Source organism: Adelges cooleyi, unplaced genomic scaffold (assembly GCF_023614345.1).
Source record: "Adelges cooleyi isolate 19-005CV unplaced genomic scaffold, UGA_ACOO_1.1 ACOO_flye_CR_arks_rails_tigmint_CR_PRNA_30, whole genome shotgun sequence".
In the NCBI taxonomy this organism is placed as follows: Eukaryota; Metazoa; Arthropoda; class Insecta; order Hemiptera; family Adelgidae; genus Adelges; species Adelges cooleyi.
Genome location: NW_026095971.1, coordinates 8,396,750 through 8,410,532, shown reverse-complemented (window position 1 = coordinate 8,410,532; position 13,783 = coordinate 8,396,750). Strand labels below are relative to the sequence as shown.

Genomic DNA, 13,783 nt, shown 5'->3' with positions numbered 1-13,783 from the left:
TGATTAAAGGAATATTACATTGTTTAAGTAAGGAAATCTTCTAAAATCAAATTTAAAAAAAAACAGGGATTTATAGGATTTCTAAAAACTAAAGTCAGGTGTTAATCATTTTTGAATACTTTGTAATTGATAGATTCAAGTAGTTTTTTTAAAGGGATTGAAAGAAGGCGGTTTTGTATAGGCAATATTTGAGAAATAAGAGGTTTTATTTCATTTTGACCATATCAATTTGTTTTCAGGTTAATTTGTCCAAGCTTTAGCGCATTAGTTTTCCCTATAAGTCGAAGTCATTTTGGTAGTACAATAAACTAATTTAGATCTAAAAGCCTAAAAAAATAACGCCTACTTAAAATTATTGGATTTTAATTCTGTAAAAATATTTGAGCTCGTCAGCCTATTATCCAGGTTACTGTGTAAGTGGATTGGGGAATAACTGTTTCATTTACTTAAAAAAAACAAGGAGGTGAATGCTAAAAAATTGAGAAATTTAAATAGATTTAAATACAAATTTAATTAAAATATCAAAAATCGATTCCCTCAATAACCTAGAAAAGAGGTAGATAAACTCGACTATTTTTATAGAATTGAATCGGACTATCCTAAGAAGGAGATATTATGTCAGGCTTTTAAGTCTAAAACGTCCAAAAAAATAGACAGATTTCAATCCCCTTAATTTTTTCTGATATAACTGTATGTCAAATTCGATTTATCAACTTTTCAGTCCTATTATCACGACTTTTGTCTGAAATTAAAACTTAATACAATACAATATTATAAAAATTAATTTTAATAAATAGTTATTTTTTGTGTAATTGTCGAGTCGTCTTATTTTAGGTTATATAATAAAAAAATAGATTTACATCCTTGCACCATTAATATGTTTTCGTGCATTTTGCACAATTGTATGCTGGAGATGTTTAGGGGCAAAGGGATAGTATTATAACATTTACAGCATTAACATCAATTTCATGAATATTTTTTCGTGATGACTGTCGCTTATAGATAAAAAATGGTTTCTTAGTTTGAATTATTTATGAAAGAACCGAATCTATTATTTTAAAACTTCCCTATGTACTTAAGGGGTTCTGAAATAAGTGATTCAACTATACATCTCAATAATTTGTGTATGATCAGGTTCATAGGTTTTTATTGTTCCTGTCAGCAGAGAGCACGTTTTTTATTTTATATTTGTCATATCTGATAATGTTCTAAACCTTACCAGTTAGTCATACTATTAGGAGTATGGTATAGTATTTGTATGGTGCTTGTTGTCAGTTACAACTACAACTAATATTACTATGACATGACGCCCTCTTAAGTATTAATTCATGACGCATAAAAATGCTAGCCTTGATAATATATATTCTTTAGTTCTTACTTCTTCAAAACTCAAGTGATGTGAAAATACTGCCCATACTCATATTTCTTATACGTGTTTGATTGCATAATTCTTACAGCGATATAAATTTAACACATTTTTTTGCTAAAAAATATATATTTACAAAATATTACTTATAAAAGCCAGTGAATCATCCGTGTTGTCTCTTTGTTAATATTTGACCACTTAAAATAAGGTCAATAAATCATAAACCAAATAAAACCAGATTGTTTATAAATTTCCATTAGTATATTATTAGTTACTATTGTTATTAGTTATTACAGTGGAGTTTATTTGCCTTAGCCTTCCATGCTATTGTAGTAACAAAACTAGTTTCAGAAGCGACGTTCGGTTATGAATATATACTAACACTAACAAAAATGGATTCAGAGTTATTTCAATTTCTCTGGCAGTAATATAATACATATATTATTGCAGAACTATTTTTTCAAAACGTCGCATTCCCAAAATTTAATGAGAACTGCTAAATATTTGAAGTGCATTGAGTGTGTTTACAATTTTATCTTGAATAACTTTTGTTGTTGTCTTGTATAGTTCGCCAGAAATCGTTAAATCAATGAAGGATTTGTAAAATTACAGAATTGACGCTAAGATGTATTTTTAAAGTGCTGATTTGTTATTATTTTTTAAGATGTTTTCGTTAAAATGTATTACTGTTGTGATCAGATTATATGACGTCACCAGGTTATCTTTTATTATAATTAAACGCGTTCTTGCTAAACGAGGATAACACAAACCTGAACAATCATTCTCTTGGTTTTTGTTCTCCTATAGGCCATAACTGTTTACACCTCTTACTATCTATTGTATTATTTACTTATTATGTTTTGTATTTCATTAGGTTCTTTATAGAATAATGTGTAACTCAAAATGTATAATAATATATTGTATAATATCTGGGAGCCTGTACAATCTTAGTGATTTGACAAATCATTTTAATGACATGCTCATTAAATAAACATAAACATCATTATAATAAAATGTTTTCCTTTGAAAATATTTCATACAAGCTTAATTATGTGACTAATATATAAGAAATACTCATCAAATATTATTGTTTGAAATTTCGTTTTATTTTCATAATATAATTGTTATTTAATCGTAGATTTTTTAAACTAATAAATTAAGGTACACTATACCGACGCCCCGTACGAAAAGTAGCACCGTTCACAGATTCTTACGAAAAGTAGCACTGTTCAAGTTCTTACGAAGACTAGTACCGTTCATACTATTGGTGCCATTGGTGCTAGTTTTCATAAGAAATTCGCGATCGGTGCTACTTTTCGTACGACGCGTCGATACTACCTTGTATTTTACGAAATATCGAGCAAAATCAAGGTCGATAAAATGTATGGTTCCTAACTACATTGAAATAATACTAAAAGTCGAACAAAGTATTATATTTTAACTAGTTTTTTTTTCAATCATTTATGAATTAATAACGTTTTTACTAGAATTGTTTGTTTTAATATATTATTAAAAAAAAATTATATTATTAAATAATGGGCTACTTATGTTTTGTTTGGCCTCTGGCCGCGAAGGATTTTTATTTAAAATAATTGTTTCATTTTAAATTTGTACTTTTTAAAATTTATATATGGTGAAATATGTGATTGCTATAGTATACGTATGATGAATTCCAGACTTGTCAATATTATGGTCATGAGTTTTAAAATGTTTGCGATTAAACAATTAGAATTTACTGTAGATGAACAAAGTTATTTTTATTATGTTATTCGATTTATTCATGAATCTAATTCTTTATTCTATTAATACAATTAATCAATTAAAATTATTTTAAATATTTCCATTATAAATTACATACATTGAGTGATCACGTAATATATGTAAGACCAATCGTAAACTTTAAACATTCGACTGTGTATATAGAGGTCACAAATGGGTGTGTTAATATAGAGTATCAGAAATCGACTATTCTACAATAGTTACTACATTAAAAAAATGTATACTAACATAAGTAAAGACATTATATATTGTTCACATTTAGTTGTACAGGATAGTTAATGTTTATTTGTACTTTAAACAATAGTGTTTATGGATTACTTGTTATGACAGAAATCGTTGTAAGTTGGAAGTTTTGAAGTTGAAAACGGACGTCAATATATACCTAAATAAAATTTGTTTTTATACTCACCTATTTTATTATAAAACAAGTACCTATTAAGTTTTAGTGCTATCCGCAAACAAGTAGGTCTCACACTACATACATCTTTCTGATGTATAGATTAATAAAATGGGTTAATTAATATAAATAATAATTTTGACACAAATACTTAACAATTATTAAAAACAAATTCGAATAAAACCTACCACGCTTAATAAATACTCACTACTTTAGAATTTTAATGATATCACATCATGAGTATATAAACAACTTAATATAATATATGGTTATATGTATGCTTACGACTTCTAAAGTTATCTCTCATTTTTCTAATAGTTAATTGTAATGTTAAGGTATTGTGAATATAATTTTGAATCATACTTGAAATTCAAATATGGCAATGACACGTCGACAGTAAACACGTTACTATATGTAGCTTATCGCTTATTTTAGTTTATTCTTATCCCTACTTCTATGGACTTTGGCAACTGAATCCTTTTGTTGGCATACACATATACGCCTTAATATATGTCATGGTGCTAAAATTAGAGTAAATCGCACGTTGGCGTTTAATCATATTAATAATGAATAATGATTAATACTTTAGTTAGAACCAGATGAATTTGTCCACCTTTTTATTAATTAATAAAACGTGTTTTAATTAATAAACTGTCCTACGTTATTATTAACGCTTCAATAGGCTTATAAGCAATATTAGAAATCATGAGACTGGAAGTATACAGCAAGTCTATATGATTTTTTGTGAATGCAAAAAAAAGTAGCTTATAATATAAAACAAAAATGTTTAGGCTCCAAAATGATTCAAATCTAATCTGTATTGGGAAACAATTTCCAATCATCTAAAATAAACATTACATTTTTTGTTAATATTGCGTTAACACTATCCACAGTTTTAGCATGAATATTTTTGTTAACAGTTTTATCATTTCCAAAATTATTACTTTCTTAAAATAAGTTTGTGGTCGCCCGGCTAAACTAGACTTATTTTATTTAACTGTGGTAGTTTTTTAATGTCTTGGCTATGTTTCGACAATATGTTAGGTGCACATGAATTTATGTGCGGAATTGTAGAAAGTTTTCAAAATGTATGTAACTTTTATTATCTATACTTATACATATGTATTTGCTATATGGATTAAACTGATTTTTATTGTTTTTATCAACCGAACAAAAATTATTAAAACGTTTTCGTCCATTATATTTAAAACCAAACATTAATACAATTTTATGTATATTCATGGAGTTTATTTGTTTAGTTTACTAAGTCACAATAGAAATGTACTTGTCAGAGCATTATCTTGGAGTTTTTTCCTGTTGCAAGTTGTAATCCTGACTCCTGTCAACATAAATATGATTAATCTGTATTAGTTATCGTGCTGAATAATTCAACGAGCAAACTCATTAATTGAATTTGTCATAGATGTTTATCATCAAAATTTTTCATCAATGCTTATAAAAGCTTGGTTCGTGAAAAGTTTTGGCTAATTCTAGTTTGAAGGAAATCTACTTCTAAATGATAAGTTATTCAACTCCTCAAATTAAGCTGAAATTAATCGAAAATATTTTACGCCTTAAATGAATAACATATTAAGAAATGTGTACCTACCTTAAGAACTAAATAATAAAATGTCAGTTAGGAATTGGGTCTAATTATTTTACCTTATTAGAGGTTATTATCGTTAATACTTTAAAAATATGTAATACATTTTTAAGTTAATAAAATAACATATTTCTTTAATTTCAAAATCCCCGCTTTTAAGGGAAGGTTTCACATTTTTTTAAACATAAAAACATTGTAAATATAAATTTACGTACAAAAAAGCTATTTTTCTAATTAAAAAAAAAACATTAATTTTTGTGAAAGAAAAATTTGTTTTGAAAATAAAAAATTTAGTTTTTTTTTAAAACGCTTATTATAGTATCTTTAAATTTTACACGAATACTATACGGTTATATTACCTACATTAATAGTTTTTAAATTGTCAAAGTATGAATTATTAATCAATTAATAATAATAGTTTTAATTAAACTATTATTTTGATGACTCGGTTAATCGGCACTAATCGAGCGTATAGTAGTAATCGAAGAACGATTTTTACAGTATATACACGTAGTATAACTAATAACTATTAGCGCCCGCTCCTACCCTAATAACAATGATGTATTTTTTGTACACTTTTTAGATTGCTTTTCATAATTTGTGCAATTCTTTTTTAAATGCATGTATTATCAATGACTACTACAGTAAAATAATAATATGCAAATTGTGGAGACCAAGAAAAATTGTTTAATCCCTCTAGAGTCTAGAATAAAGGATAAATTATTATTTTTTTAATTTTCGACTAGAAATCGGTAGGGTACAATCCATAGATATATATTTTGTTTATTTTCAGATATTTATAGTTGGTCGTATATTAAGTTAAAAAATATGTATAATAAAAAAAAAAATATTGGATAGTAGAAGGAGTAAGCATTTAAACTTTGGCATAAAAAAGTTTCTTTGGTGTATTTATGATCTATGACAGTGTATAAGAAACGGCACAGTGGTTAAAAATGTAATCGTGGTTCAGTCATAGAAATAAAAATACACATCAATATAAAATCAAAGTTTTAAGTATACATTTTGTCTTTTAAAAATTACCATGTACATTACTTATATTTGTAATTTCTCAAAATAATTGATCTTCTTGTACATTTAACATTTGTGAGGGTCTATAGAAAAATAATTGGGATTTCATTAATAATTCTAAAAAATTGTCGACATTACATTTTAAAATTAAACGTAATTGAGCTACATTATATTGAACCATTTAAATTAGATGATACCATTGTATTGTTAGTAACTCTAACAAATATACATACACCCGTAGCTAGATGAATGAAACATGGTGGTGTGCACACTAGTCCAAGGGTCATGCATACGTATTTCTTTTTTATCAGTTCGATAAGAACCATAGTGAGGGCCGAGGCATGCACTAACAACAAACGCATACCGACAATCAGTACAGCGTTGGTCGCATAATTGGCTACACTTTTTGTTTCGATCATTTTTTAAGAAATAATAATAAATCATTGTAAATAAAAATATTTTTTTTATTAAACTGTTTTTTTAATTAATTAATTTTTTTTATACAGTGTCGGTTATAGTAATTTCCATGGACGAGCCGATGGATTTGCGCCAGTGAAAGGCTTTGTGCCACCCTATATAATATAACAAAATAATCGAATCGCAAAACCGGTTTTGACTTTGCTTTTTCCGAGTATTTAAGTCCAGTGCTCTTTTATTATGATGGAAGTTCCGGACTCCAAGTACACGCCAGTGAACACATGCGGTGACGAGCGGTGCGCCAATACCGCCAAAATCCAAGACGCTGCCGATAAGGTTGGGTGTCTTAGCAAAATGAAACTATTCATGACCACGGCATCGGCGGCCAAAGATCCCAAAACCAAGTCTACAATGGATTGTAATTGTAAGTAATTGTTTACGCTTTACAAACTTCTAGAATACTATGTAGTTGGAAATAGTGTTTTTAACACTTGATAAGTTTGGATCAAATCATACAACATAAGTATCCTGTTGATTGCCATAGAATTTTTAATACACTTACTGCAACGTTACAAGACCTACAAATTGTACACGCTTACAATTGCCTTTTAGTTTATGAGGACAAAAAATTGTACTTTTATAGTATCTGCCTTTTACGCTCCGTGATCGCTTCTATGACCTTACGTTATAATATTCCGCGTAAATAAAAATGTAGCCATGGTACTCATCGTGTTATTTGAAATCAAGTTATTTGTTTCTCTAAGCAATGCCCGTTAAAATACAATAAATAAAAAAAAACTGTTTCAACTTCAAACTAAATACAACATTTCTTTTGCCTTCTTTTTCTTCACCTTATCCCGTGCAAATACGATATGTAATAAAATACGCTACTTACTAGTAAAAATAACTTTTGCTAGCTAGCTTTGTGTAGAAGCTTAAAAACTAAGTTAGTACTATATATTTCTTTATATTTTATTATCGTCATGACTCACTTTAAACAGCGTCCTTGAAATTGAATAAACCTACTATTCACTGTATTCACTATTCAATGTCTAGACAATAATGTGGTAAATAATAAATATTATAATATAGTATACCTACACCTCTAATTTGGATAATCTAATATATTGATAATAGTTTAATCGTAACAGTAGTTAAAAGTTGTTGAATACTATTAGTTAAATGCAACCATTGTTGCCATTTAAGAACACTACAATAGTCAATAAGGTCCGCAAAAAAAAAAAAAATTACCATTTTGTTTGTATTATACTTTTTAGTTTCAAATAGTTGTATGTATCATACGTTTCAAAAGACTTCACTCGATTTAGTTATTTAATCTACAATTTCTTTAATTTAATTTTTACTTCTTCATTAAAATTGTATGTGAAGTTTTGTTAAAATAGAACTTTTATATTAATATATATTATAATTTCCATTGTACTCGATAGATAATATTATACATTCTAAACGTTTTGTTCCTAAAAGTTTGTCTAAACTTTTTAATATACATTCTTACTTTGAATTGGTACCCTCAAAAAAGAAAACAATTTAGAAAGGCGGTGTTCATTTTCAACTTTTGATCGTTATTTTTCTTAATGTGTTTAGTAAATACCCCGATAAGTTATAATATCTTATTTATTTATGTTAACTACTTGTATTTGTCAATTGTGGTGCAGACCTTACCCGAATAATATCTAAAAAAGGATTAAAGGATTTAGTGGTCAGAGTTCCAGAAATATTGTGACAATGTTGTTATAAAAAAGTATAAAAATACTGTAAAACTTTTTTTCTCAACTTTTCATCAAAGCTTGATCATCGAATTAATCATAACATCCATGATAAATTAAATGTTTAATAATGATTATTTTTATATGCTATTATGCCGCGTATAAATATTTGTCTAGATTTTAAATTAAAAGTATACAATTGTGCGTCTGTTTGTTAGCATAAACAACGAACGAAAGAAATTGAATTTAAAAAGTTGAAATTACAAATTTTTATTGGAAAAGGCAATTTTGTTTACAAAAGTGGAGCAACTAGCATTTTTTAGAACACTGTTTAAATTTATTTGTATTTATGTTGAAAAGTTTTTAATGCTTTAAAAATTCGATAAATGAAATAGTTATTTCACAATCATGCACGTCATTTTAAAATTCATGATTCCAATAAAAATACTGTTTTAAATTGTATTACTAATAACGCGATGCAAACAATTTAAGGAAATCTAAGGCTACAAAAATAATTCTTATTTTGTCTGAAACTTGATAAGTATACCTGTCAATAGACCTAGTTGGAAATATCAGTTAAAGAAAGCACATTTTTGATCAACATTTTGGTCTGGTAAACTTATTTTAAGCAAAAAAAATATTCATTACCAATTTGTTTTTCAACTGATTTATATTTTCGATAGCTTAACATGTTAGAAAGTGAAATTAAATTGAAAAGTTCGATATTTTAGCATTGTGTGTACCATTATAAGTTAAAACTTAAAAACAACTAGTGGCTAGTGCTGCTGCACTTAATTTTTTAATCGCTTTAAAATATACGTTGTAGTACTTTACTTAATAGTTTTTAAAATAGTTTTTGACTATATACCATGCCTTATTTGGTTTAATATTGGTATCATAAAAAAATCGTATTTATAGAACTGACTTATTACTAATTACTTACTTATCCCTCAAATGGAATGTTAGTATAATAAACAAATTTTGTCATGTATTAATGATTCGTCCAAGTCTCAAAAACTGATTAATATAAACATTAATAAAATATTATAATATAGAAAATGACTGCGTACATAAAACAGTTATTAAATGAGCTACCCTGAAAGTTTCAGCCGGATAGCTAATCGGGAAGTGCTCGAATTTTGAGTTGCAAGATTCCACCCGGAACGACAAACAAGATTGTGAGTTCATAAAAACGTTATAATATATTTTAAATAACGCGAGTAACAGCACTACAATACAAGAAGAGTAATTAGAAATACTTATACAAGACGGCAAAAAATGCAATTTAATTTATACTGTCTCCGCAGTCAATTAAACCTTTGTACACTTAATAATATTTAATTTACCATTAATATTAATTGAAAACATATAGTTAAAATAACTCAGTACATATTGTATTTAGGTCATTTAATTAATCTAATAGAGAACAACAGCATGGTATTAATAAGAGAATTCTTAAGAATTTAATGTAGGCTAGGCCGTCCTGAGTTCTTCGGGGTCTTGGATAACTAATAACTCGGAGGCCCTAAAATTCGCCCTTCTTTTAAAATCTATAAAATAAATGTTTTATAATACTTAACTACACAATCATTAACTTAATATAATATCGAAGGAAATCACATTTTAAAAGACGGTTACATATCTGATCTTTGAAATAAAGACGTACAAAAATGCAGGGATTATTTACTTTTAATTATTAAACTATTATTAAACTTATAAAACATTTAAGTTGTGTAATAAAACCTTTATATTGCTTCAGCGATCGTTCCGATATTGTTAAATTGTTGTTAATGACTTTTTATTTACAAGTTAAAATAATTTAACATTTCTAAGCTAACTTTACATAATTGATAACCCTACCTACGACACCACTGACCTTGAGATTTAAGGTAATTAAAATAAATAATTATTTTTCATATAAAATAATAAGGTATACAGATTAGAGGGTGATTCATTAATGATAAGACACTCATGTTTTCATGAAATAATTGCAATTTCGTATTTTTTATTTCATTTCTTTCTTTATTTCTTAAGTTTGTGTCTTTTAAAATATTAATAAATATTTAAATTTGTATCGTTTTTTTTTTTTCTAAAGCTCTATCGACATCTAAACTTAAATGGCGACGATATAATATTTATCTAACTTATTGAATTAAAAATAATTTACTGACATTTTTGATTGAACGAAAACCATTTTTTGGATAATTACTTTTGAAACAAACTAGGAATGTATTTATTATAAAAAAATAAGGCTCCAATTCTGCGACAATGTCGGACAACGATAGTTCTTGATGGAAACATCAACTTCAAGTTTTTCCGCCCGCTATCCTGTGACACCCGACCTGAATAGAAATTAAGGTCTATTCGTGTTTATTATGCATAATTTATGTATTTAATATTTATGTCTAAGGGTCGGACCCGGAGAGACCTTTAAGCTATGAACCTGGATAAAATAGTCCCGCTGCCCCCTGTTTTCAGCCCTATTATCTAAATGTAGGTATTATTAAACAAAATAATATTAAATTTATTCAGTTTTGCATAGTATTGTTAAGCTTTAAGAATTATTGTTCGATCAAATTGAATTCGGTGAAACTAATGGTGCTGTATTGTATTTTAGTCTACGCGCAGTTCTTTTATTATTAATACTAATAGAAATCCTTAAATGTACGCACTATTCTGTATTATTTATAATTTTAGATCAAACATAATAAAACACAACATAAAAATAATCCGTTTATACGTAAGTGGTGATATACCAATATGTATATCACAAAATCGAGAAGAGGTCATCTGAAATTTAGGTAACACTAACCTTACTCATTTAGGACGTACTTTTATAAAAACCGATAAGCACATAATGATTTGTATACTATACATATTGCACCTACTATTGTAGGTTATACAGACATCAAATAAATAATTTAGTCAGTTCTCGGTAAACAGATAATTAATTTGATTACGTTTATTGAATATTTTTAATTCGCACTTTTTGTTTGTTCAGTTTTACCTTCAGAATTACGTAGACATAATTGGCATTTCATCAAAATAAAACCTTTTTATTAATCCCTGAAAACCGAATATTACGCAATTGATATTTCATTAACATTTGGCTTTCAACATTATAGATTACCATTATGTATTGCTAGTAACTATTGTACAATATGTGTTAATTTCACTCACAAACATGAGTAATTAATTATTTTAACGAAGAAAGAGGGCAAAATGTGATAAATAGCTCATTTTCCCTACATTTTTTATTATTAAGAAGCTTGAAAAGCTAATTTATACGGTAAAAAAGGGTTAACGATATTTTGTTATGTATTGTATTACATATTAATTTAACAAAGAAGTAACCAAATTTAACAGATTGGTGAATCTATGTATAATAATTAATATTTGTCAATTTTTATGTTACTTTCTTTGAACGTTAACGAAAATAGTTGTTTTTACAGTTATTAGAACATATTATTAGAGTTCAATTTTTTAATATATTTAAATAAATTGCCCATTAACTATTAATGTTCAATTATTCTTATTGCCTATGTACGTTAATTGCAGATAAATTATTATTGAGAATCAACTTCGTATAAATTGTTATTTCCTGATACTCCATCAAGGTCGGTTAAAACGATAGGAGATTCTATATTATGAAAATTTGCCTATTAATTCCATGACTAAAAAATGTAATTAACGAAATTCGAAACGATTGATAAAAACTTCGACGAAAAATAGATGATTACCAAAAAATTCAGTCATTTAATGCAACGAATTATTAAATGTTTTCACGGTAAAACAAAAGAAACAACAAGTGGTTTAGAGACTACTGTGCTATTCTAGTGCGTCGTAAATAATGACTTATGTTTAATTAGCAAAGATAATATTGTTTTTTTAAGATTAAAACTAAATATAGGTGTTAGCTAATAACTACTGTACAATAATAATACGTTTTGCTCACCAAACCGATGATTATGAGTTATGATTAATGACTCATACCTAATGATAATAATATATAATGTGTGTTGATACTAGATAGTCTGTTAATTACTGTTTTTTGTTTATTTTTTTTCTTTTCAGATACGTGTTTAATGCTACTTATTTTAGGATTCATATTAAGTTCATTCCTTACGATATTTATGTGGTTTACAGATCTATACACTAGTGAATTATTTAAGGTATTTATTCTTTAATGTCTGTGGATGAATTGTAACAATATACGTATCTTAACGGTTTCCAGAGACTGACACTAGCCAACGGTAGTTTACTATACGAATCTTGGAAAGAACCACCGGTTAGGCCATTAATGTGCGTGTATATATTTAACTATACAAATGTCAACGAATTTATGAATGACGAAGAACCAAAGCTCAGAGTTGAACAAATCGGTCCATACTGTTATAGGTAAATGTCGATATTTAAAAAAATATTTAACTGATATTTTCAAATACTATAATATTATATATAACTATAGGTGTATTTTTTTTATAGAGAAACATTATACAGGGTTAATATTACCGATCATAAAAACGGTTCTCAAACCTTCAATGAAATGAAAATTCAAGAGTTTGACCACTTATCTTCCAACGGTTCGGACTCGGATATAATTACTGTGCCAGACATTCCCTATATTGTAAGTATTAAAGGTATTATTAGTGAAAACTTGAGCAAAATTCATATGTGGGTCATAATTATATTGTTAACGTTTAGACTTTTGATTTATAGAATAAGTTAATAGTAAATACCTAATATTAAAGATTTCAATTGTGTCAAGGACTAATCATAGTAAATAATACAAGTGTTATTATCATGTGAAATTATTAAGACTGTGGAATACACTTAAAAATATTAATGATACTAATTAAGAGTAAAACTTGATTATTCTATTCAGGAAATGTACATGGGGTTATCTGTAAATCTCGACCGTGTTCATTTAGAATTTTACACGTGGTTAAATTATGATCCACATTAATTTGATCTTTTTACTTGTTTCAGAGCGCTATAGCCTTGACCAAAGACGAAAACTTTTTAGTAAGAAACGCAGTGTCTATGATTTTTAATCATATTTCCAACTTTCCGTTTGTGACGGTTAGCGTGCATGATTTTTGTTTTGGCTACCAAGATCAAATGGTCAGCACAATAGCTACTTTAGCTCAAGTGGCAAATAAACCCGCGCCGTTTGAAAAGTTTGGTTTACTCATTAAGGTAAATTTTTTTACAAACTTTAATGATTTAAATTTGTGTTCGAGTATAATATAAATAACCGCTGCGCCACAAATCAAACCTGAAAAAATAAAGGAGTTTAAAAAAATGTATATATAGCATTCTTGAGTCATACCACGCAGACATCAGCCCCTGACCTCCTAAAAATGTTTCGACATTTTTTTTATAAACTTCTCTTTGTGTAATATAAGACTTCATTTTTTCGACATTTTTATCACTCATATTTATCCCAAAAATATAGGTTTTTT

The 13,783-nt window shown here is 27.3% G+C and overlaps 1 protein-coding gene across 5 annotated transcripts in view; it reads left to right on the top strand.

Annotated features, from left to right (window-relative positions):
• Positions 1–13,783, top strand: part of LOC126839211 (lysosome membrane protein 2-like) — a 29,417-nt gene that overhangs the window by 10,404 nt on the left and 5,230 nt on the right. For 3 of the 5 annotated variants that reach the window (XM_050574352.1, XM_050574353.1, XM_050574354.1), the window contains exons 2-6: positions 6,681–7,015; positions 12,393–12,490; positions 12,553–12,716; positions 12,804–12,945; positions 13,308–13,517. In XM_050574352.1, the coding sequence (XP_050430309.1) occupies positions 6,832–7,015; positions 12,393–12,490; positions 12,553–12,716; positions 12,804–12,945; positions 13,308–13,517 (798 nt within the window). In that variant the 5' untranslated portion in view covers positions 6,681–6,831. Of the gene's footprint in view, positions 1–6,504; positions 6,620–6,680; positions 7,016–9,421; positions 9,497–12,392; positions 12,491–12,552; positions 12,717–12,803; positions 12,946–13,307; positions 13,518–13,783 lie in introns of those variants that run through there. The other 2 variants (XM_050574355.1, XM_050574357.1) reach the window with 2 other exon arrangements.